General features: G+C 45.8%; 1 protein-coding gene across 1 annotated transcript in view; it reads left to right on the top strand.

Annotated features, from left to right (window-relative positions):
- LOC138666503 (oocyte zinc finger protein XlCOF8.4-like) overlaps positions 1–26,706 on the top strand; it is a 57,586-nt gene that overhangs the window by 5,506 nt on the left and 25,374 nt on the right. Inside the window, exons 2-4 of the mRNA XM_069754719.1 lie at positions 3,533–3,614; positions 22,246–22,420; positions 24,998–25,049. Coding sequence (XP_069610820.1) covers positions 3,533–3,614; positions 22,246–22,420; positions 24,998–25,049 — 309 coding nt within the window. The remainder of the gene's footprint in view (positions 1–3,532; positions 3,615–22,245; positions 22,421–24,997; positions 25,050–26,706) is intronic.

Genomic DNA, 26,706 nt, shown 5'->3' with positions numbered 1-26,706 from the left:
TATTACCAGGAGGGTGAATCAGTGGGTCATTTGCTGTCGCTGGTGGCATCTGCCCAGAGAAATACTTCCTTTGTTCACTCTTTGGTGACTGGGAGTGGTGTTGCTGTTTCTGAGACTTCAGAGATTTTGGAGACTTTTACAGATTTTTACGCAGACTTATACTCCTCTCGGGTAGATGGGTCAATGGAGGACACAGTGGCGTTCCTTGAGGAGTTGGAGCTCCCGAGGCTGAGTGACACAGCTAGGGAGGATTTGGAGGCTCCCATTATGGAGGAGGAACTGGGACGGGCATTGCAGTCGATGGCTAATGGGAAGGCGCCTGGCGTAGACGGATTTCCTGCCGAAATTTATAAAAGCTTGGGGGAAGTGTTGATCCCTAAATTGAAGGCGGTCTTGGAAGAGGCTACGAATGGTGGAAGGCTACCGGCATCTATGCGGGAGGCCACAATAGTGGTGATTCCAAAGGAGGGGAAAGACCCGACACAGCCGGATTCATATCGGCCAATTTCTTTGCTTACTATTGACGTTAAACTCCTGGCTAAGGTGTTGGCGATGAGGTTGACAAGTGTTATTTCTGGCCTGATACACTCAGACCAGTCTGGCTTTATGCCTGATAGGTCAACTGCGATTAATCTACGAAGGCTGTATATGAACTTGCAACTCAAAGCCGATAACTGTGGCCAGAGAGTTATTGCATCTTTAGACGCTCACAAGGCGTTCGATAGTGTGGAGTGGGGGTATCTCTGGCAGGTGTTGCGAAGAATGGGGTTTGGACCGCAGTTCATATCATGGATTCAATTAATGTACTCGATGCCGATGGCCAGGGTTAGGGTAAACGGGGAGTTGTCACGGACCATACAATTGGCTAGAGGGACGAGACAGGGGTGTCCGCTTTCCCCCCTTTTGTTTGCTCTGGCGGTGGAACCACTGGCCGCTACGCTTCGACAGTCTGATGAGATGACGGGGTTTAAATATGGGGTGATTGAAGAAAGGGTGGCGTTGTATGCGGATGATATTTTGTTGTTTCTGGCTGACCCGGTTGCATCCTTGGACGGAGCCATTGGGATTATTGAACGATTCGGATCAGTGTCGGGACTTAGGATAAATTGGAGTAAGTCTATCTTGTTTAAGGTGGACGATGTGGATGGGGAGCCATTGGAGGACGGGCGACTGGAGGTGACGAGTAAATTTAAGTACCTGGGAATATGGGTATCTATGCCAGTCACTGACTATATACATGAGAATCTGACTCCAATCTTGGGTGCCCTCAAGGCAAAAGCGGATGCATGGCTTAAGCTACATTTGTCTGTGGTAGGCAGGGTGAATCTTATCAAAATGATTCTGATGCCGAAAATACTGTATATTCTTCACAATGCGCCGGTTTGGATACCACGTGGGAAATTTAGACAGATCAACTCTCTGTTTAGGAATCCGATTTGGGGGAGGCAGCATCCGCGTATCAAACTGGAGACACTTCAGCGACCCAAGGATGATGGGGGTCTGGCATTGCCTAACCCTGAGTTGTACTTTCTTGCAGCCCAGAGTCAGCATTTAAGGGGCTGGGCGTATGAGGGGTCATCTGGGGCAGTACAGCGGTTGATGGAGGTGGTGACAAAAAGAAGGCCAGTGGTGCAATGTTTGGAGGATGGATCCTTGGAGAGTTTGGGGAAGCTACAGTTAGGGCCAGAAATATTTGGACAGTGACACAATTTTCGCAAGTTGGGCTCTGCATGCCACCACATTGGATTTGAAATGAAACCTCTACAACAGAATTCAAGTGCAGATTGTAACGATTAATTTGAAGGGTTGAACAAAAATATCTGATAGAAAATGTAGGAATTGTACACATTTCTTTACAAACACTCCACATTTTAGGAGGTCAAAAGTAATTGGACAAATAAACATAACCCAAACAAAATATTTTTATTTTCAATATTTTGTTGCAAATCCTTTGGAGGCAATCACTGCCTTAAGTATGGAACCCATGGACATCACCAAACGCTGGGTTTCCTCCTTCTTAATGCTTTGCCAGGCCTTTACAGCCGCAGCCTTCAGGTCTTGCTTGTTTGTGGGTCTTTCCGTCTTAAGTCTGGATTTGAGCAAGTGAAATGCATGCTCAATTGGGTTTAGATCTGGAGATTGACTTGGCCATTGCAGAATGTTCCACTTTTTGGCACTCATGAACTCCTGGGTAGCTTTGGCTGTATGCTTGGGGTCATTGTCCATCTGTACTATGAAGCGCCGTCCAATCAACTTTGCAGCATTTGGCTGAATCTGGGCTGAAAGTATATCTTCAGAATTCATCCGGCTACTCTTGTCTGCTCTTATGTCATCAATAAACACAAGTGACCCAGTGCCATTGAAAGCCATGCATGCCCATGCCATCACGTTGCCTCCACCATGTTTTACAGAGGATGTGGTGTGCCTTGGATCATGTGCCGTTCCCTTTCTTCTCCAAACTTTTTTCTTCCCATCATTCTGGTACAGGTTGATCTTTGTCTCATCTGTCCATAGAATACTTTTCCAGAACTGAGCTGGCTTCTTGAGGTGTTTTTCTGCAAATTTAACTCTGGCCTGTCTATTTTTGTTATTGATGAATGGTTTGCATCTAGATGTGAACCCTTTGTATTTACTGTCATGGAGTCTTCTCTTTACTGTTGACTTAGAGACAGATACACCTACTTCACTGAGAGTGTTCTGGACTTCAGTTGATGTTGTGAACGGGTTCTTCTTCACCAAATTAAGTATGCGGCGATCATCCACCACTGTTGTCATCCGTGGACGCCCAGGCCTTTTTGAGTTCCCAAGCTCACCAGTCAATTCCTTTTTTCTCAGAATGTACCCAACTGTTGATTTTGCTACTCCAAGCATGTCTGCTATCTCTCTGATGGATTTTTTCTTTTTTTTCAGCCTCAGGATGTTCTGCTTCACCTCAATTGAGAGTTCCTTTGACCGCATGTTGTCTGCTCACAGCAACAGCTTCCAAATGCAAAACCACACACCTGGAATCCACCCCTGACCTTTTATCTACTTCATTGATTACAGGTTAACGAGGGAGACGCCTTCAGAGTTAATTGCAGCCCTTAGAGTCCATTGTCCAATTACTTTTGGTCCCTTGAAAAAGAGGACGCTATGCATTACAGAGCTATGATTCCTAAACCCTTTCTCCGATTTGGATGTGGAAACTATCATATTGCAGCTGGGAGTGTACACTTTCAGCCCATATTATATATATAATTGTATTTCTGAACATGTTTTTGTAAACAGCTAAAATAACAAAACTTGTGTCACTGTCCAAATATTTCTGGCCCTAACTGTATATCCGACTTTGCTGTTGATACGCAAGCTGTGGAGTAGATTGAGGCACATACGTGGGATCACGGACTTGACTAGATGCTCGCCGCTATGGCATAATAACAATCTGAAAGAATTTGAGGCATTGGGGGTACTGATAGAGTGGTTGGGCAAAGGGATTCAGTATGTGTATCAAATAATTGAACAAGGTGAACTGAAATCATTTTCCCAATTGCAGGTGGAATTTGGTATCGGGACTGCAGGGGAGTATCAGTATTTGCGGATGAGGCATGCCTTTGGAGCTCAGAGTAGGAACGGAGGTATTAGGATTCAAAGGGATATAGTACTGGAGTATGTGTGTAATGATGGGATGACTGGAGGAGTCATATCCACTCTATACAGGGATCTGTTGCACACTTTTCTATTGGGGTTTCCAATAATGGCAATAGCTAAATGGGAAAGGGATTTGGGCCCAATAGATAACGAGACTTGGGAGTCGGTGTTGGAATGGATCCCAAGACTGTCGCTGAGTGAACCGTATAGACTGTCACAGCTCTATGTGATACACAGAGTTTATAGGTCTCCGATGGTGCTATATAAGGCAGGATTGCATAATGACTCTGAATGTCCGAGGTGTAAGTTTACGGATGCAGACATTTTCCATATGATGTGGACATGTCCGAGGTTGGCTGCCTTCTGGGTGGTAGTTTTGAGTCGTATGGAAGGTGCGTATGGATGCACGGTGCCAAGGGATCCAGTTGTCTGTTTGTTGGGATGCGTGGATGAGATTGGAGTGGATAAACACCTAAAGATAGCTATAGCCAGATTGTTGTATATGGCTAGGAAGGTGATAGCTAGAAGCTGGATTAGGGAAGAGCCGCCGTCAAGAGGAGAGTTCCTCCAGTATGTGAAACAGGGCCTGACACTAGAAAAAGGGATTTATAAGAAGAAAGGGAAAACTGAAACGTTCAATAAAATGTGGTCTCCATGGATTGCTATGGGATAGTAATGTGAAGTGTGGCTTATACGAATGGTTGAGGGATTAGATACTCTATTGTTTTAATGATGGTAGTAATTAACAAGATGAGCTGCTTTGTGGGGTGGGGGTGGGGGGCTTTGGGATCGAAGGGGGCTGTTTGAAGGGGGAGGGGGGGAAATACTCTATATTGAAAATGTAAATGTAACATGTTAATTGCCTTGTTATTCTTAATAAAAATGTATTTGAATAAAAAAAAAAGCAGAAGGCTGACATTCTATTGATCCAAGAAACTCACAACACAAATGGGCTCTAGGGGAGTATCGGTAGCAATAGCTAGGGGAATACCCTTCCAAGCCCATAAAACTTTGAAAGACCCTAGCGGTCGCTATATACTAGTTAAAGGCCTCTTCGCTGGGAACCTAATAACCATCTGTAGCCTATACGCTCCCAACAAAAAACATTTGAAATGGATACTGAGAACACTTAGGACAATAGAAAATTTCAGAGAAGGAACTCTTATCATAGGGGGTGATCTGAATATCGCACTGGAACCCTTGTTGGACACCACAGCGAGGAGAAGTGCAATATCCCTTAAGGATCTCACTAGAATTAAAATTCAACTTAGCTCTATGCAGATGCTAGACGTTTGGAGATACTTACACCCGACGGACCGTGACTATTCCTATTACTCTCATCCCCATGGAACCTATCACCGATTGGATTATATAGTTATCCCCAGACAGCTTTTCCCCAATGCCCGCATTGCTAACATACTTCCTAACATACATTCGGATCACTCAGTAGTTACATTACAGATAACTTTGAAGGGTTTCGCTAATGTTAACAGAACATGGCAACTAAACGAATCAATATTAGCCTGTCCAGAAATACGCGCGCGCATTACCAAAACTATCACGCAATATTTTGACCATAATGACACGGGGGAATTGCCGACTCCGGTGGTATGGGAAGCACATAAATCAGTTATCAGAGGGGAGCTTATTTCAATTACTTCATACTTAAACAAAAAGAGGCAACAGGAAATAGCAGAGCTTTATAATGAAATATATTCCCTGGAAAAGCAACATAAGAAACAAACAAATGCACAGGTGATTTCTACACTGACGATAAAAAGACAGAAATTGAAAGATATACTAAACAAAAAATCAGCAAAATGGTACGCTTCATGGCGTACTAGGATGTTTGTGCACGGAAATAAGGCTTCTAAACTTATGCTATCTAGAATAAGGCACCGCCAGGCCCACACTTACATACATGCTATTAAAAAACCCAATGGACAATGCACCCACAACTACTCACAAATAGAAACAGAGTTCCTAACCTATTATAAGCAGCTATACAATTTACGTCCAGCTGAGTCAAATCCAGAAAACTTGAAGAGAAGACATGATATTAGAGCCTTCTTATCGCGCCTGAACCTACCCCACTTGACAGAATCACAGCAACACCAATTGACTAGGCCTTTTAGTTTGGAGGAGCTCCAGTCCACCCTGTCAGGGAGCCAGCCTGGTAAAGCCCCTGGTCCGGATGGACTTCCAGTAGCTTATTATAAATCCTTTTCACCTACTCTCCTTCCACGCTTACTGAAAACGTATAATGATATACAAGGTGGTGATTGTTTCCCCACTCAGACGCTGGAAGCGCGGATTTCATTAATTTACAAAGAAGGTAAGGACCAGGAGCTTTGTAATATTTACAGACCGATTTCACTATTAAATATAGATCTGAAGCTATTTGCTAGTCTATTAGCTCACAGGATAGCTGAGTACTTGCCGACGGTAATTTCTTTGAACCAAACAGGCTTTGTGGGAGGAAGAGAGGGGAAGGACAACACGCACAAAATACTGCATCTTATGCACTATGCGAAAATGAATAAACTCCCTCTGGTCCTTCTGGGGACAGACGCGGAGAAGGCCTTTGACAGGGTGGACTGGACCTACCTTGAGGAGACAATGAGGAGCTTTGGCTTCCCGAGCCAATTGATCTCCACTATAATGAAGATGTATAGGGACCCATCAGCTCGCATAAAAATCAATGGTTCGGTGACCGATAGGTTCTTCATTAATAATGGGACACGGCAGGGGTGTTCACTGTCCCCTCTGCTGTTCGTGCTAAAAATGGAACCATTGTTGACTACTATACAACAGTGCCAAGAAATAGAAGGCATCAAAATTGGGGAAACACATCATAAAACTGCGGCTTTCGCTGACGACCTCTTGGTCTTGATAACCAAGCCTCTTAGAAGCTTTGCTGCCCTCTTAAAGATATTGAATGTCTTTGGTGATATGTCAAACTTCAAAGTAAACATGTCCAAATCTGAGACATTAGACCTAAATATTCCACAAAATATTCTTAAAAAAAAGCGAAAAATGTATACCCATTCACATGGCCCAAACGATACATTAACTATCTAGGGATTAAAATAGGTAGAACAGATAAAGAGTAGGGTTGAGCGACTTTTAGTTTTTTAGGGTTGAGTCGGGTTTCGCGAAACCCGACTATCTCAATAGTCGAGTCGAGTGGAATCGGCCGATTATCGCGAAAAGTCGGTGATCGACCGAAACACGAATCCCAATGCAAGTCAATGGGGGAGCATAGTCGGCAGTGAGTGGAGGCCAGGAAAACACCTACAGTGCCCATTTTAATGGTAAAAACATCCATTCTTGTTACTGAAGCTTGTCAATCTTAATTTACCTTATAATAATAGTAAGGCATTGGAAATTGGGGGTCATTTGGCTAAAGTTGTGGGGGGTAGGGCTGGTTCAAGTATTTAGTGGGCCCAGGAAATCTGGACCACGTCACGGCAGTGGAGCAGGGAGAGGTAAGTATTTAAACTTTGCAAGTGCTGTGATCCTGAGCAAGCAGGGAGGGCCCACTCGTTGGCATTGGCACTGGCACAGGGCCCCTCAAAGTACGGCGGTGTGTTTGCACGGCGAGGGCGCCTCCCACCGGCAGCACACTTTTGCATACTATGAGGGGACCTGTGCCAGTGACGTCGCCAACGAGTATTCCCCCCACCCACCTGATGAAGGAACCTGCACTTTCATCTGCACCTTCCTCTTTGTCCCCGTGTAAGGTGGTATGGTATGCGGGAAGGGGAACCTGACTTTCAGCAGGGTCACATTCTGGCTGTGTAGCGTGCACGGGGAATGTAGCATTATGGGTCAATGTACCAGCAGACTCATCTATCACTGTCTGGGCAATGGGCAGGATGAGGAGGAAACACAGATATAGGCCCAAATAATAAAGTGGGCTAAATGCAGTTCAAAATTGGTAACAGGACTAACCAGGGGGCATTGCTTTGTTTAGTGGAGTACAACTGTAATGAGAGGCTGACACAGTGAGTAGGCCCACATCAGTAAGTAGGCTAAATGCAGTTCAAAATTGGTAACAGAAGTAAGCAGGCGGCACTGGTTTGTTCAGTGTAGGAGAACATCAAGGAGCAGCAGACACCGTTAGTAGGGCCAACAAAACAAGTAGGCCAAATGCAGTGTTATATTAAAAACAATTTAACGAGAGCCTGAAGATAGAAGCTAGGGAAAGGCAACCTGGAGAACACCTTGGAGCGTAAGACACCGTTTGTAGAACCCAGACCCATCTTGTAGGCCTAATGCAGTGTTGTTTCAACAACTACTTAACGAGAGCTTCAAAGATAGAAGCTAGGGAGAGGCAACCTGGAGAACACCTTGGAGCGGCAGACACCGTCCCTACAACCCAGACCCAACTTGTAGGCCAAATGCAGTGTTGTTTCAACAACTACTTAACAAGAGCTTTAAGATAGAAGCTAGGGAGAGGCAACCTGGAGAACACCTTGGAGCGGCAGACACAGTCCCTACAACCCAGACCCAACTTGTAGGCCTAATGCAGTGTTGTTTCAACAACTACTTAACGAGAGCTTCAAGATAGAAGCTAGGGAGAGGCAACCTGGAGAACACCTTGGAGCGGCAGACACCGTCTCTACAACCCAGACCCAACTTGTAGGCCTAATGCAGTGTTGTTTCAACAACTACTTAACGAGAGCCTGAAAATGGAATTTCAGGACAGGAAACCTGGAGAACAGCACGGAGTGGCATACACTGTTAGTAGGCCCCAACCAAACTAGTAGCCCCACTGCAGTTGTTTGATTAAAAAACTATTTAACAAGAGCCTGAAGATTGAAGCTCAGGAAAGGCAACCAGGAGAACACCTTGGAGCGGCAGACACTGTTAGTAGGCCCCAACCAAACTAGTAGCCCCACTGCAGTTGTTCAATTAAAAAACTATTTAACAAGAGCCTGAAGATTGAAGCTCAGGAAAGGCAACCAGGAGAACACCTTGGAGCGGCAGACACTGTTAGTAGGCCCCAACCAAACTAGTAGCCCCACTGCAGTTGTTTGATTAAAAAACTATTTAACAAGAGCCTGAAGATTGAAGCTCAGGAAAGGCAACCAGGAGAACACCTTGGAGCGGCAGACACTGTTAGTAGGCCCCAACCAAACTAGTAGCCCCACTGCAGTTGTTCAATTAAAAAACTATTTAACAAGAGCCTGAAGATTGAAGCTCAGGAAAGGCAACCAGGAGAACACCTTGGAGCGGCAGACACTGTTAGTAGGCCCCAACCAAACTAGTAGCCCCATTGCAGTTGTTTGATTAAGAAACTATTTAACAAGAGCCTGAAGATTGAAGCTCAGGAAAGGCAACCAGGAGAACACCTTGGAGCGGCAGACACTGTTAGTAGGCCCCAACCAAACTAGTAGCCCGACTGTAGTTGTTCAATTAAAAAACAATTTAACAAGAGCCTGAAGATTGAAGCTCAGGAAAGGCAACCAGGAATACACCTTGGAGTGGCAGACACTGTTAGTAGGCCCCAACCAAACTAGTAGCCCCACTGCAGTTGTTCGATTAAAAAACTATTTAACAAGAGCCTGAAGATTGAAGCTCAGGAAAGGCAACCAGGAGAACACCTTGGAGCGGCAGACACTGTTAGTAGGCCCCAACCAAACTAGTAGCCCCACTGCAATTGTTCGATTAAAAAACTATTTAACAAGAGCCTGAAGATTGAAGCTCAGGAAAGGCAACCAGGAGAACACCTTGGAGCGGCAGACACTGTTAGTAGGCCCCAACCAAACTAGTATCCCCACTGCAGTTGTTTGATTAAAAAAGTATTTAACAAGAGCCTGAAGATTGAAGCTCAGAAAAGGCAACCAGGAGAACACCTTGGAGTGGCAGACACTGTTAGTAGGCCCCAACCAAACTAGTAGCCCCATTGCAGTTGTTCGATTAAAAAACTATTTAACAAGAGCCTGAAGATTGAAGCTCAGGAAAGGCAACCAGGAGAACACCTTGGAGCGGCAGACACCGTCTCTACAACCCAGACCTAACTTGTAGGCCTAATGCAGTGTTGTTTCAACAACTACTTAACAAGAGCTTCAAGATAGAAGCGAGGGAGAGGCAACAGAGAGAACACCGTGGAGCGGAAGACTCAGTTTGTAGACCACAACGAAACTTGTGGCCCCAATGCAGTTTTATAATTCTGACAAGCTGAAAATCAGCCTTTTTTTTTTTTTTTTTAGAGGAGGACAGCTGTATTAAGTGGCACAGACAGACACTGCTAGTAGGCCTTACACCACAAAGTAGGCTCACTGCAGAATGAAAAAAAGTTACATGGGTACACGGTCGGCATTGGTGTGCTCAGCGGAGGACAAATGGAAGGAGGGACCGCAGACAGACTTAGTAGGCCTAAAATTTTAAAAAATAGGCTCAAAGCAGTTTGAATTATCTTGCAGGGGTACACAGGCAGCATTGGTGTGGTCAGCGGAGGACAATTGGAAGGAGGGACCGCAGACAGACTTAGTAGGCCTAAAATTAAAAAAATTAGGCTCAATGCAGTTTGAATTATCTTGCAGGGGTACACAGGCAGCATTGGTGTGGTCAGCGGAGGACGATTGGAAGGAGTGTCTGACACAGTTAGTACTCCCAAAAAATAAATAGATGTTAATGTCTCGCAAAACAACAAAAACAAAAAACAAAAGGGTGCATACTTAGGTACAGGGGTGGGCTCCTCTGCTGAGTTTCAGACATAGTAATTTGGCGCTAAGTATTTACTGGTGTCAATATAGGACACTGACCCTGACTATTTTAACTAACATCATACATGTCAACAAATTGGTATTGTCAGTGCCAGGCATTGAAGGATGTCAGCGCATAGACTAAACATTGGTGGAGCTGTGACAGATAATTTTGCAAGTGGTAGAACAGTGTTTGAGCTGGGAAGGGGGAACTCTCTTGTGGCCGGCGGTACAGGCCCAGGGCTGGTGGTTTAGGAGCAACATGGGACGAGCTCTGAAGGAGGTGGTACCTGTACTGACCGCAGTTCCTAAGCTTAACACAACACTAGCAGTAGCCGTGGGATGTTCCTGTCACTCCCTAGACACCTCGTCACAGCCGGAGAACTAACTACCCCTAAAGATAGAAACAGGAAAGCTATCTTGCCTCAGAGAAAATCCCCAAAGGATAGACAGCCCCCACAAATAATGACTGTGAGTGGAGAGGGAAATGACATACGTAGAATGAAACCAGGATGTAGCAAAGGAGGCCAGTCTAGCTAGATAGATAGAACAGGACAGAATACTGTGCGGTCAGTATTAAAAAAACTAGAAAAATCCACACAGAGTTTACAAAAATCTCAAGACCTGACTAAAGGTGTGGAGGGTAAATCTGCTTCCCAGAGCTTCCAGCTTAACTGAATAAATCCATACTGACAAGCTGGACAAAAAAAAACATAGAATGTACAGAACAATTAAGTCCACTACATGTGGACAGAAAAGAGCAAAGCAAGGACTTATCTTTGCTGAACTGGTCAGGATATCAGGGAAATCCAAGCAGAGATGTAAATCCAACCAGGAACCATTGACAAGTGGCACTGGCTGAAGGAAAGAGCCAGGCATAAATAGCCGAGCAGAAAGACAATCAGTGGAAGCAGCTGCAGACTGCTAAATCCAAAGAGCAGCCATTCCACTTAAAACCACCGGAGGGAGCCCAAGAGCGGAATTCACAACAGGCGATGCTGTGGAAGGTTCAAAGACCGCTGATGGTTCTGCATGCAGCTGGAGTGCACGGGCGAACGGCGAATATGCGAGCAAAGTCTGCGCACTTTGAGGAGCAGGTCGGGTACCCCCGGATAACTTTTCAGGAAGCACTGCACCACCAGGTTTAAGGTGTGAGCCAGGCAAGGAATGTGTTTCAGTTGTGAAAGGGCTATGGCAGCCATAAAATTCCTTCCGTTATCACTCACTACCTTGCCTGCCTCTAGATGTACAGTGCCCAGCCATGACTGAGTTTCTTTCTGCAAGAACTCGGACAGAACTTCCGCGGTGTGTCTGTTATCACCCAAACACTTCATTGCCAATACAGCCTGCTGACGCTTGCCACTAGCTGTCCCATAATGGGACACCTCGAGTGCAACATGGGCAGCTGCGGATGAAGTGGTTGTGCGACTGCGGTCTGTGGACGAGCTCTCGCTTCTGCAGGAGGACGAGGAGGAGGAGGAGGGGGGGCGGCAAACGCCTACAGCCAACTGTTTCCTAGACCGTGGGCTAGGTAGAACTGTCCCAATATTGCTGTCCCCTGTGGAGCCTGCATCCACCACATTAAGCCAGTGTGCCGTGATGGACACATAACGTCCCTGGCCATGCCTACTGGTCCATGCATCTGTTGTCAGGTGCACCTTTGTACTCACAGATTGCCTGAGTGCATGGACGATGCGGTCTTTTACATGCTGGTGGAAGGCTGGGATGGCTTTTCTCGAAAAGAAGTGTCGACTGGGTAGCTCTTAGCATGGTACAGCGTAGTCCATCAGGGCTTTGAAAGCTTCGCTTTCAACTAACCGGTAGGGCATCATCTCTAATGAGATTAGTCTAGCAATGTGGGCGTTCAAACCCTGTGTACGCGGATGCGAGGATGAGTACTTCCTTTTCCTAACGAGAGTCTCATGTAGGGTGAGCTGGACTGGAGAGCTGCATATGGTGGAACTAGCGGGGGTGCTGGTGGACATGGCAGACTGTGAGAGGGTTGGTGATGGTATTCTTGCTGGTGCCCTACATGCAGTGTTTCCTACTACGAAACTGGTGATTCCCTGACTGCTTTGGCCTGGCGAAGAAACCTGCACATTTACTGCAGGTGGTGCGGGAAATGGTGGGCTTACAGTGAGGGAAGGGATGTAGCGTTGCTGACTAGCTTCATTGGCCGAGGGTGCTACAACCTTAAGGGACGTTTGGTAGTTAGTCCAGGCTTGCAAATGCATGGTGGTTAAATATCTATGCATGCAACTTGTATTTAGACTTTTAAGATTCTGACCTCTGCTTAAGGTAGTTGAACATTTTTGACAGATGACTTTACGCTGATCATTTGGATGTTGTTTAAAAAAATGCCAGACTGCACTCTTTCTACTATCGGATACCTTTTCAGGCATTGCAGACTGAACTTCTTTAACCGGATGGCCACGCTGTCCTACAACTGGTTTTGGTTTTGCCATGCGTTTTTGGCCAGATGCGGGCCTGGCAGATGGAACCTGTTGCGATGTTGATGCCTGCTGCGGCTCCTCCTCCTCCGCTTCAGAGCTACTGCCGCCTGCACCCTGTTCTCCCAATTGCTGCCAATCGGGGTCAACAACTGGGTCATCTATGACCTCCTCTTCTATCTCGTGTGCAACTTCATCTGTGTCACCGTGTAAGCCGGTGGTTTAGCGTTCGTGACGGGGCACCATAGTCTCATCAGGGTCTGATTCTGGATCAGAACACTGCGAGGGCAATGTTCTGGTCTGAGTCAAAGGAACAGCATAGTAATCTGGCTGTGGCTGTGCATCTGTGCACTCCATGTCCGATTCAACTTGTAATGGGCATGGCCTGTTAACTGTTTCACTTTCTAACCCAGGAACGGTATGTGTAAAGAACTCCATGGAGTAACACGTTGTGTCGCCTGACGCATCCTTCTCTGTTGTTCTTGGTGAAGAAGACAAGGAAGCGACTTGTCCCTGACCGTGAACATCCACTAACGACGCGCTGCTTTTACATTTAGCAGTTTCAGAAGAGGAGGCGAAAGAGCTAGAGGCTGAGTCAGCAAGGAAAGCCAAAACTTGTTCTTGCTGCTCCGGCTTTAAAAGTGGTTTTCCTACTCCCAGAAAAGGGAGCGTACGAGGCCTTGTGTAGCCAGACGACGAACCTGGCTCAACAACTCGAGACTTAGGTGCTATATTGCTTTTCCCACGACCACCTGATGCTCCACCACCACTACCATCATTACCAGCTGGCAATGACCGCCCACGGCCACGACCTCTTCCACCAGACTTCCTCATTGTTTGAAAAACGTAACCAAACTAACGGTATTTGTTACTGTAAAACCAGTTCCAAGGTGAACTCAAACTTCTGTTGGATTTATATATCCCTTTATAGGTGTGTGAGACTGCAGGGAAAATCAGGCCCAATGTATAACAGTACACAGCTTCAGTGGCAGACAGATTTGCCACTAACAGGACTGACGCTGATGCAGACACTACCAATAAAAATCTCCCCCTTTTTATTTTTTCTGGGAGAATATTGAAGAAATGTGGCCCACTCTTATACAGTATATGTTCTGTGGCACAAAATTAGAGACAGATGCCACACACAGCACTGGCAATGAGGCAGAATTGCCAATCTTAATCTCCCACTATTTTTTTTCAGGGAGAATTTAAAAGAAATCTGGCCCAGTATTACACACTAGGTTTAATGTGGCACAAAATTTGAGACAGGTGGCACACACAGGAGTGGCACTGAAGCAGAAATGCCAATCTTAATCTCCCACAAATTTTTTTTTCCAGGGAGAATTTAATAGAAATCTGGCCCAGTATTACACACTAGGTTTAATGTGGCACAAAATTTGAGACAGGTGGCACACACAGGAGTGGCACTGAAGCAGAAATGCCAATCTTAATCTCCCACTATTTTTTTTTTCAGGGAGAATTTAAAAGAAATCTGGCCCAATATTACACACTAGGTTTAATGTGGCACAAAATTTGAGACAGGTGGCACACACAGGACTGGCACTGAAGCAGAAATGCCAATCTTAATCTCCCACTGTTTTTTTTTCAGGGAGAATTTAAAATAAATCTGGCCCAGTATTACACACTAGGTTTAATGTGGCACAAAATTAGAGACAGATGCCACACACAGCACTGGCACTGAGGCAAAATTGCCAATCTTAATCTCCCACTATTTTTTTTTTATTTATGGGAGAATTGGCAAGAAATCAGGCCCACTGTTAGACTGTATGTTTTCTGTGCCAGAAAATGAGACACAGATGCCACACACAGGACTGCCACTGATACAGATTTGCCAATTTTAATCTGCACCCTTTTTTTTTTTTCTTCAGGGAGACTAGTGAATAAATCTGGGCCACTGTATTAGAGTATATTTTCTGTGGCAGAAAGTGGCTTGAAGAGATATAACGAAACAAAAAAAAAAAAAAAGGGACTGTCCTACAATTACTATCTCCCTGCAGTAATCTCAGCAAAGTATGGCAGGCAGCAATAACAAGGAGTGGACTGCTGCACAAAAAAGTCAAAAGTGTGGACAAACAAACAAGAAAGCTGTGCAGAAAGGAAGGAGCAACAGGATTTGTGCTTTGAAAAAAGCAGTTGGTTTGCACAGCGGTGTACAAACAGCAATGCAGCTATCAGGGAGCCTTCTAGGGCAGCCCAATGAGCTACAGCGCTGAGGAAAAAAAATGTAGCCTCCACTGTCCCTGCAAACAAAATGTGGTGTTGGACAGTGGAAATCGCTACAGCACAAGCGGTTTGGGGGTTAATGTACCCTGCCTAACGCTATCCCTGCTTCTGACGAAGCGGCAGCAACCTCTCCCTATGCTCAGATCAGCAGCAGTAAGATGGCGGTCGGCGGGAACGCTCCTTTATAGCCCCTGTGACGCCGCAGAAAGCAAGCCAATCACTGCAATGCCCTTCTCTAAGATGGTGGGGACTGAGACCTATGTCATCCCGCTGCCCACACTCTGCGTCCACCTTCATTGGCTGAGAAATGGCGCTTTTCGCGTCATTGAAACGCGACTTTGGCGCAAAAGTCGCGTACCGCATGGCCGACCCCACACAGGGATCGGGTCGGGTTTCATGAAACCCGACTTTGCCAAAAGTCGGCGACTTATGAAAATGACTGACCCGTTTTGCTCAACCCTAATAAAGAGCTATTGGAAAACAACTACTACCCGTTGCTCAAACAAACAGCCGCAACCATCCAATCCTGGAGAGACCCATATCTCTCTTGGATGGGTAGGAAAAATCTAATAAAAAGTCTGATACTGCTCAAATTCACATATTTATTTCAGGCGCTACCCATACACATTCCATCCACTTTCCTAATCAAAGTAAATTCCCTATTCTCTAAATATATCTGGAAAAGTACGAAACCTCGCATAGCCTTCTGCACATTGACTTTACCTAGGAACTGGGGGGGGGGGGAATGGGAGCCCCGGACATAAAGAAATATTACTATGCCGCAGTACTATCTCGGTCAGTAAATCTAATCAGACAATTCCAAGGAAGCCTGGCAATAGATATAGAGAAAGGAATTTCACCTTTCCCTCTCAGGCCATTCTTATTGACCTATGTGGGGGGCGACCACTCCCCCCTCACCCTAATCCGCTTACCCGTACACTCATAAAAATATGGTCGAAAACACACAGCATTTTTGCACCCCCTTCTTCACCGCTGCTCACCCTCTCTGATATCATAACCCATTCAATTGGGAACCGAGCTCAAAGCTATCCAATAGATCAAATGATAACTGAGGGAACGCTTCTTACACTAGCAGAACTACGTGAAAGACCCATCTGACAAACCTCAATTTTTTACAGTACTCAACACTTAAGAATACACTGAAAAGAATACAATACTTTTCGGATACTACCTCATTTGAAACCCTGTGTGCTAAGTCGTCCAGACCCACTAAAGTACTCTCCATAATCTATCAAACACTTATATTAGACGAACTAAGCCCTAAGAGAGCGTACATTTTAAGATGGGAAAAGGATCTAGGATACACTTTCACGCAAGCACAAGTATCCCACATTTATAAATATTCACACGGACCTACAAGCTGTGTTAAAACCCGGGAAAATTCTTATAAGATAGTATCTAGATGGTATATCTCTCAAACGCAACTTCAGACCTGGAGATTGAGTTCCCACGCTGACTGTTGGAGATGCGAATCAGGGGAGGGCGAATACTTTCACCTTTGGTGGTCGTGTCCGGGAATTCGTGGTTTCTGGACAATGATAGAACAATTGATAAAAGACGTGACTGGGAAAAAGATACAATTATCATCAGAAATAGCGCTCTTGAACTTCCCTGTGTGGCCTAGATGCGCATGGCTCACCATTCTAGCTCAAAACATATTGGCTGCAGCCAAGTTGTTAATCCCCACTTTCTGGAAAACCACGAACGTTCCGACATATCAACAAATGCTGAAGAAGATAGACCAATTATATCACATGGCTGAACTGGTAGCCTTGGTGAACCATTCGCAACCTAAGTTTAAAGGAATCTGGCTCCCTTGGATCACATTCAGGTCGTCCACCAGACTCGATGCAGTTGAGGATTGATTGAACCAGAAAACAGAATTTATGATGCCATCCCCCCCCCCTCCACTCCCTCCCCCGTGCTCCCCTCCTTTTCTTCCCGCCTTTTTCTTTGATCTCAGCCCCTCTTGTCTATTCATGATCCCCTTAATTTCTCTCTTCTCTCTCTTTACTGTCCTATGCCTATTATATTAGACTTTAAGGAATTATTATATTCTATGTGTTCTTTGACAGAGACTATGGCTCCAGTTATACTATTATTCTTATTCGAGATGATTACTCCGTAAAAAAGAGCTCCATTTTTACTGTTAAATGTCAAAAGAGTTAAATGTTATACTTATCACTTGTTATTCTACAACTGTTATTATTTTTCTGTCTATTTGGATTACTTTTCAATAAAAAGAACATTGAAAAGGAACTAATTTTTAATTCAAAAGTCAAATGGCGCTCCTTCCCTTCCGAGCCTTGCCATGTGCCCAAATAGTGGTTTACCCCCACATGTGAGGTATCGTTGTACTCAGGAGAAATTGACCAACAAATTTTCTGATCCATTTTATCCTTTTGCCCATGAGAAAATGAAAAAATTGAGGCTAAAATAAATTTTTGTGAAAAAAAAGTACTTTTTCATTTTTACGGATCAATTTGTGAAGCACCTGGGGGTTCAAAGTGCTCACTATTCATCTAGATAAGTTCCTTGGGGGGGTCTAGTTTCCAAAATAGGGTCACTTATGGGGGAGCCCCAATCTTTAGGCACACGGGCTGTCCAAACGCGACATGGTGTCCGCTAAAGATTGGAGCCAATTTTTCAACTGGAATAACGGCCTAAAGAGACCAAACCTAGAGCACGCAGATATATGTGGCTTGTCACAAAAATACCACACTGCCATATATGTGACCTGTAATTTTTTTTTAGGTTTTCTAAATAGTGCTGTATATAAGTAGAGTAACAGACAAGAAAAAAACTCGAATTATTGCCTAAAATGCCCAAACTAGGAGCACGCAGATATATAAGGCCTGCCACGGAAATACCACACTGCCAAATGTGTGGCCTGTATTTTTTTTTGAGGTTTGCTAAGTAGTGCTGTATATAAGTAGAGTAACAAACAGGAAAAAACTGGAATAACGACCTAAAATGCCCAAACTTGGAGCACGCTGATATATGAAGCCTGTCACGGAAATACCACACTGGCAAATATGTGGCCTGCATTTTTTTTGAGGTTTGCTAAATAGTGCTGTATATAAGTAGAGTAATAGACAGCAAAAAGACTGAAATAAAATGCCCAAACTTGGAGAACGCAGATATATGAGGCCTGTCTGGGAACACCACACTGCCAAACATGTGGCCTGTATTTTTTTTTAGGTTTGCTAAATAGTGCTGTATATAAGTAGAGTAAAAGACAGGAAAAAAACTGGAATAACGACCTAAAATGCCCAAACTTGGAGCACGCAGATATATGAAGCCTGTCACGGAAATACCACACTGCCAAATGTGTGGCCTGCATTTTTTTTGAGGTTTGCTAAAAAATGCTGTATATAAGTAGAGTAACAGACAGGAAAAAAAATGGAATACCGGCCTAAAATGCCCAAATTTTTTGCACACGGATATATGAGACTTGACACAGATATACCTCACTGTAAAATATGTGGCCTGTATGTATTTTTGGGGGGGTTCAGCAAAATGGTGTCGAGAAATTGTGCAAGACACTCACAAAAATTTCAACTCTACATTACCACAAAAAAATAAAGATTTTTCTACGCACTCATAAGTGATTTTTGTGACCCCTTTAAAATTGCTGGATTTTCACGCTGTGCTAGGAAAAGGATCTGGCTGTATTATGCAGTGTGAAAAAGCAAATGGAGAAAAAAAGGGCCCTGGATTGCTTTGCAATAAAATAATCTCTTTTAACCTGGCAAAAAAAAATTTCATAGCCAATTATACCTAGGGCTAGGTATATACGGTCAATATATGCTATAGGTAGCAGCACCAGCAGACAGTAATGGAATGGACCCTCTTGATGTATGCAATGATATCTATATACACACATACAGTGCCTGCAGGTCTTGCACTGATATGTTTAGAGCAACGTACACTCCTCTGCCTACCTAACACTGCAACCTATATACTCCGGAATTAGTCCTTAAAAGGACTGTTGGTTTAGCTGGATTTGAATAGTTTAGGATGGTAGACCCCACACTGACAAACAAATGCCCAAATCTGACCCTATCTCAGCAGCAGCTCTCCCTACACTGTCTGATTCTGGAGCTGAATGCGCTGAGCAGGGCGGCGTCCGGTCTCTTATAGACCTGATGATGCTGTGCGGCCAGCCAATCACTGCAAGACCACAACAAAGATGGCTGCGGCGTTACAGTGTCTGGCAGACAATCCCTGCATGTTGATTGGGTCTCTGAAGATCACCAAAAATGCAGGGTGGAGAACTGAGTTCTCGCCGAGTAATCCCAGAAATGCTCGGTGCTCGCTGAGTACACTGAGCACAGTGATACTCGGGCGCAGTGGCGTAACTACAAAGTTATGCCAAAATATTTTCCACCCAAATTCACATTTTCCCTATTAACAGGTTGGGAGTCGGCGCTCTGCAGCTCCTCTATGCCGGCTGTCAGCTTGACAGTCGGCGCAGAGAACAGCTGACTCCCAGTGCGGGGGGCGGCAGAATGCAGCCGCCGGGGGAGACGCTGCAGACCGCCACATTAGGTGGCCCAACTGCGCCCCCCTGCTGGCTGCGCCCGGGGCACATGCCCCGGCTGCCCCTCCTAGATACACCACTGCCCTAGATACGCCTCCTTGCCTATTCCACCACTTCCATCATTTCCTCCTCCCCCACCATCCCCATCCTTGTCCATTCCACCACTTCCATCATTTCCTCCTCCACCACCATCCCCATCCTTGCTCATTCCACCACCATCCCCATCCTTGCCCATTCGACCACTTCCATCATTTCCTCCTCCACCACCATCCCCATCCTTGCCCATTCTACCACTTCCATCATTTCCTCCTCCACCACCATCCCCATCCTTGCCCATTCCACCACTTCCATCATTCCTCCTCCACCACCATCCCCATCCTTGCCCATTCCACCACTTCCATCATTTCCTCCTCCACCACCATCCCCATCCTTGCCCATTCCACCACTTCCATCATTTCCTCCACCACCATCCCCATCCTTGCCCATTCCACCACTTCCATAATTTCCTCCTCCACCACCGTCCCCATCCTTGCCCATTCCACCACTTCCATCATTTTCTCCTCCACCACCATCCCCATCCTTGCCCATTCCACCACCATCCCACCACCATCCCCATCCTTGCCCATTCCACCACTTCCATCATTTTCTCCTCCACCACCATCCCCATCCTTGCCCATTCCACCACTTCCATCATTTTCTCCTCCACCACCATCCCCATCCTTGCCCATTCCACCACCATCCCACCACCATCCCCATCCTTGCCCATTCCACCACTTCCATCATTTTCTCCTCCACCACCATCCCCATCCTTGCCCATTCCACCACTTCCATCATTTCCTCCTCCACCACCATCCCCATCCTTTCCCATTCCACCACCATCCCCATCCTTGCCCATTCCACCACTTCCATCATTTCCTCCACCACCACCATCCCCATCCTTGCCCATTCCACCACTTCCATCATTTCCTCCTCCACCACCATCCCCATCATTGCCCTCTCCTCCCCCTACACACACACACACACACACACACACACCATTTACTTCTCTGCACATTCCCCTGCAGTCAGAGCTCAACACACACACACACACACACACCTCTCACCTCTCCTCGCGCTCTGCCGCAGCATCTCATCGCCTTCCTCTGACACAGCCGGCCGCTGAATGATGACGTCATCCAGCAGCGCGTCTGTGTGAGAGGAAGCAACAAGAGGAAGCAGGAAGACAGATCGCTGGGCAGCAGAGCTGCAGGGATTTTTCCCTGCCTGCCGCAGCCACTCTGCAGGGGCTCCCCTCCACCTCTGCACACGTTGAGAGTCGGCGCTCTGCAACTTCTCTGTTTCGGCTGTCAGCTTGACAGTTGGCGCAGAGAACAGCTGACTCCCAGTGCGGGGGCCGGCAGAATGCGGCCGCTGGGGGAGACGCTGCGGACCGCCACATTAGGTGACCCTACCGCGCCCCCCTGCCGGCTGCGCCCTGCCCCCCCCCCTAGATACGCCACTGCCCTAGATACGCCTTGGACTGTTGCCGTGCGGGAGGGATCTCCTGCACTGCAACATGGTGTCGGGAGCCTCTGACCTGCCGGGCGGCGAGCCCCTGACCTGCCGGGCCCCGTCGCAGTGGCGACCGCTGCGACTGCGGTAGTTACGCCAGTGCTCGGGCGAGCTACGAGTAGTGGCGAGCACGTTCGCTCATCACTACTAGCAAATTTTGCATTCACAAAGTCAATTGGGCTACTTCCCTTCTGTGTCCTATCGCTTGCCCACCAGTAGTTTTCCCCCACATATGGGGTACCAGCGTGCTCAGGAGAAAATGCACAACATATTTTGCAGTTTGTTCTCTCCTGGTACCCTTGTGAAAATAAAAAAAATATGTATAATGTAACATTTTTGTGAAAAAAAGTTAAATGTTACTTTTTTCCTTCCACATTTCCATTTCCCGTGAAACACTTGAAGGGTTAATAAACTTGTCCAATGTGATTTTGACCACCTTGAGGGGAGCAACTTTTAGAATGGTGTCACTTTTGGAATTTTCTGTCATATAGGCTCCTCAAAGTCATTTCAAATGTCATGCGGTCCCTAAAAATGGTTTTGTATATTTGAGGGTAAAAATGAGAAATTGCTGGTGAACTTTTAACCCTTATAACTTCCTAACAAAAAACTGATGTTTTGGGGCGTGGGTTGCTTGGGATCAGGAGTAGACCTGTGTCACAGGAGCTCCTGAAAAATCCCTTATTTTGAGCGGCTATATGCATACATTTTGGGAGGAAATCTCTTGAAACTTTATTTAAAGGACTCAGGACCAGGACGCATAATGGAAAAGATAACTTTTAAGAAGCCACAAGCAATTTCGGGACATACAGACCCCAGCCGAGGCCGTGCTGCAGGCCTATGCTCATATGACAAGAGGCTGCACTCATCGGTGCTACCAAGCCCCAGTCTTATGCTACCTAAAGGAGGATCTCTGGTCAGGCTCCCCTCCACAGCGACTCCCGTGGTTGAAGCCCGCAGGCCTATACAGAGGAGGATCGAGGACTGCTGCTACCTTCGGAGGTAGGCCTAAAGCCGCGGTCTCGCTTGAACAAGCGAGACCGGGTACAAGGAGAGACGCCGAAACCCCGCCCAAAACCACGCCCACGTTGTGTGGCAGGACCACTCTCAGAAGAGGCAACCCGGTCCCAGCTGCGGGAGAGACTCCGGGAGAACCTCTCCCGCAAGCGGCCCCCGTCCACGGGTCCCCGCGGCCCTCTGCTGCAGCTACGCATGTCGGGGCTGCCGCCGGGAGCAGATCTAAAGCGGCGGCATCGCCCGGACATGCGAGGCTGGTAAGGAGAAGAAGCGCCGAAGCTCCGCCCACCGTTCCGCCCACAGCTCGAACCGGCACCGCTGGCGAGACTACAACACGGGCGGCTCCTGCTCCTGCTTCCCACTCTAAGGGTCCACCCGCTCCTGACCCCAAGTCGGGCACAATTATAAATAGAGCGATAGCTCTATATTCAACGCCGCGGAGGGGGGGCGGGAGGAAGGATGAAACTTCGCCCTTGACCCCGCCCATATCTAACAGCAGCACTGCAGCTAGAGAAAAAATAAGACAAGCTGCTAGCTGCACATTGAATTATAATGCCCCCGCATTTGTACCACAGCCCAGACACCAGATGACAGAGGGGCACAGGGCTGTAGGTGACAAATCAAGCCTTGATGATGTGTCACAAATAAACCACCACCCACAAGTGGCAAAATTATAGACAACTAGCGACTGCTCCATCCTAGGGGGGGGGGAAACACAACACAGAATCTATATGTTCTTTCCCCAGTGCAGAGGGGATGAGAGACACAGAAGGACTCCAGACTGAACTGTTTATAGATAGTCTGATGAGAGTCTTCTGCGACGGCTTTAACAAAAAATGGAGGAACATTCACTAATGATAGACAAAATCTGGCTTTCTTTTAATCCGTCAAACACTCGCCCACCTAGTACGGATACAGCATCTGAGGCATACATAGAGGACGCGTTGACATCCATTGCAGATAGCCTGCACTCCTCCTCGTCTTTATCTTCCTCAAGGTCCTCTCTCAGCGATTCTTCTTCGTCAACACATGACTCATATGCATCCTCTGCACACTCTTCAGACAATAATATGGAAGATTTTACCCTTGGGAACTATGACCGTCCTTGCACGGATCCTTTGCCGACTCTTCCTGTGTCCTCAGCTCTGCTAGAAAGTTTACAAAGAGACATAAACTCACTTAAAAGTAACTTAGCATCTCTCGAAGATCATAGACGCAGAAACAACGTGAAAATCAGAGGAGTCCCGGAGTCTGTTAAATCCCCCCACCTGAAAAACTACATCCACAAAATGATCTCTAATTTCTTTCCTGACGTCAACGAACCCAATATTATTGAAAGAATCTACCGAATTAAAAGACCTGTGTCCGTTCCACCAGATGAGCCAAGAGACATTATCGTCTCCTTTTTTCCAACCTGGGTTAGGGGCGAACTGTTTGACCTCTCTTCCGAAAAAAGCTTCTTGACATCTTCATATGGCCACCTAACATTCTTCAGAGACTTGTCTAAAGACACTTTGAAAAAACGACGAGATTTTTCACCCGTTACACGGGAGCTCCGGAGGTCCCATTTTGCTTATTCTTGGTCGCCTTCCTCCACTCTTCTGGTGAAACTCCTGTCCGGAGTGGTACATGTCGCAACACCGGAGGAGGCTATGACCTTTCTGCAGCGACATGGTCTGATTCCTTCTAGAGCCTCCAATGGTCCTACATGACTTGTAGTCCCGTCCTATACGTAGATTATACATACTAATATGCTTATAAGTTCCAGTTATATTTCTTCCCAATGATTAGCCTTGATTTTGAGCCAAACTTTTCTGTTGTCCACATAGTTACAGGAAAACAAACTTCCCCCCATTTAGTTTAGGGTCTCCTTAGGGTGCTTCCAGACATGACGGGCATACGTGTACAGAAGAATTTAATGCACCTTTATTTTAACTAACTTGTTTTTCTTACAGGTTCCTAGGCGTACATAGAAGTATTGTTTAGCTACAAATTGCTGCGTTATTCTACTTTTAATTTGAAGTCTTGATTAGCTACATAAAGCAACGTTGAACTCTGTTTACATTTCATACTGACGTATTACTTTGAAAGTTTGCTTTACTGTTAGATGCTATTACGAAGCGACGGTTATTTTGTGTATATTTATGCTACTGTATGCTAGTTTGTACATATGCCTGTCTTGCTTCTTCCCTCAATCCCCTTCATATTTGGGGATTTCTTTCCCTTCCCTATCCCTTTCATTCCTTCACCCCTTTATCCATATTCCCATATAAAGAAAATTTCAATAAAAATTATTTGAAAGAAAAAACTGATGTTTCATAAATTGTGCTGATGCAAAGCAGACATGTGGGAAATGTTACTTATTAAGGATTTTGTGTGACTCATCTCTCTGAGTTAAGGGCATAAAAGTGAAAATTTGATCATTTCAACATTTTCTAAATTTTCACCAAATTTCTGATTTTTTCACAAATAAACGCAAGTCATATAGAAGAAATGTTACCACTGTAGTGACGTACAATATGTCACGAGAAATATGCCGCCATATAGTAGACATCCGGTTACTCTTGTGAAAAGAAAAAAAATTGGAGCTAATAATTCCCTCATGTGTGGGGTCTATTTGTCTCCAAGCAGAGAAATCACACGTTACATTCCACACATAACACTGTGCAGAAAAGGCGGCGCGGGGTAATTGTGCCAGTAGTGAGGGGGAATAATGGCGGAAATGTCACTGACTGAGGAGAAGTTTCCATGTAGGGTCTACACTGCGGATATCATTCACTGAGGCCCCTGATCATGTGACCTCTGACTCCTCCCCTCATGTGACCTCATCACAGGTCCTGTGTGCACAGAGCAGCCATATATGTGGTGGCGGCTCTGCAGGTGCAGGTAGGTGCTGGAGATTCCCCATTACTGAGCGTGGGGGGACATTAACCTCTTAGCACTGAGACTCTTTTGGTGTTTTTGTTGCCACTTTAAAAGAATCATAAGGTTTTTGTCCTGTTTCCTGTAATAGATACATACGACCCAACTATGGAAGACAGGAAGTGAGGAAAGAGATTGTTCTCCTAGTACAGGGCCCCTTTCTTGGCCCCCACACAGTTTAATGCCCCTTATGTAGTATGTATAATGCCCCTGTGACAGGTCACTGGCACTGTCTGTGAGGGGAGATATTTGTCATGTAGATTGCTTTCCTCCATGATCTAGAAACCCATACCTTTCTCTTCAGCATTCTATGTGCTGAAGGAGTTAAGCAGCCATGTTATGGGTGGGTTTTTAGGTGAGTAGGTAAGAGATGGGCGGGGTGTCTACTCCCCATATCTCCACCTCAAGGTTGTGGCTGGAGAAATAAATGTCCCAGCAGTTTTTTTTTTCAAGCTGTGTTGTGTGGAGGCAAGGAAGTCTCCATACTGAAGCTCCTGTGAGAGCTGCCACATGTGTTATCCTAGAAGGAATGGGCAGGACTTGTATGAACTGATTATTTTCTTTTGAGCCAGGAAGGCTGTTTTTCTGTTACCATTTTGGACTTTGGGTTTATGATGCAATAAACCACCCAGAACCTTTAATCCCACGTGTGCCTGTGTCTACCTCGAGAAGCAGCTAAGTGAGCCGACCTTCCACACCCTCCACACAGTATAATGTTCCCATAGTACCATTATCCCTCCACACAGTATAATGTTTCCATAGTACCATTATCCCTCCACACAGTATAATGTTCCCACAGTACCGCCATCCACCACACACAGTATAATGTTCCAACAGTACCGCCATCCCCCACACACAGTATAATGTTCCCACAGTACCGCCATCCCCCACACACAGTATAATGTTCCCACAGTACCGCCATCCCCCCACACAGTGTAATTCCCCCTTTATGTCCCTGTATTGAGAGACCAGATACAACATACAAGCAAACGCAAGGCAGAAGTAACCAATATCATTATATATTTAATTGATAATGGGAATTGTGATAACCATAGCAACAGTGAATAATACAAAACAGAGTGTTTACAACGTAAAATATACAATAACAGATATATAATTAATTCTCTGGCTCACTCTCACAGTAATAGCAGCTTCTAACCATATGCTACTTTAGCTACTGACAAGGGTAATGATCCCAACACATATAGGCATCAACACTACCTCTTCTGTGGACACAGGTAATAGTGGAGGTCTTTGGTTCGTCCCGCTAGGCCACATTCTCCTGACAAAGTCTATTAAGGCTATTAAAGAAGTTATCCACTACTATAAAATTTTTTTTTTTTTTTCATAAATCTTGCTATTATGTGCCACTGAAAACATCTACTGTGTTTATTTTAGCAATATTAGCTGTTATCATGCTGTAGCAGCACATCTTCAGTGCTGGATTCAGCTCTCATGGGGTTAATCGACTACTTCCTTATTGTGACCTAATACTACAAGTTCCATGATGCTTTGCAATGCCACTAAGCCCGAATCTAGCACACCCCCTCCAAAAACACACCCAAACCCCTCCCTCCTCTCCCTCCTCTCTCTTCAAAAAGATTTGTGGTGTCATTTCTGT

The sequence above is a fragment of the Ranitomeya imitator genome, chromosome 2 (genome assembly GCF_032444005.1).
Source record: "Ranitomeya imitator isolate aRanImi1 chromosome 2, aRanImi1.pri, whole genome shotgun sequence".
NCBI classification, from domain to species: domain Eukaryota; kingdom Metazoa; phylum Chordata; class Amphibia; order Anura; family Dendrobatidae; genus Ranitomeya; species Ranitomeya imitator.
This window is presented reverse-complemented; position numbering and strand designations above follow the sequence as displayed.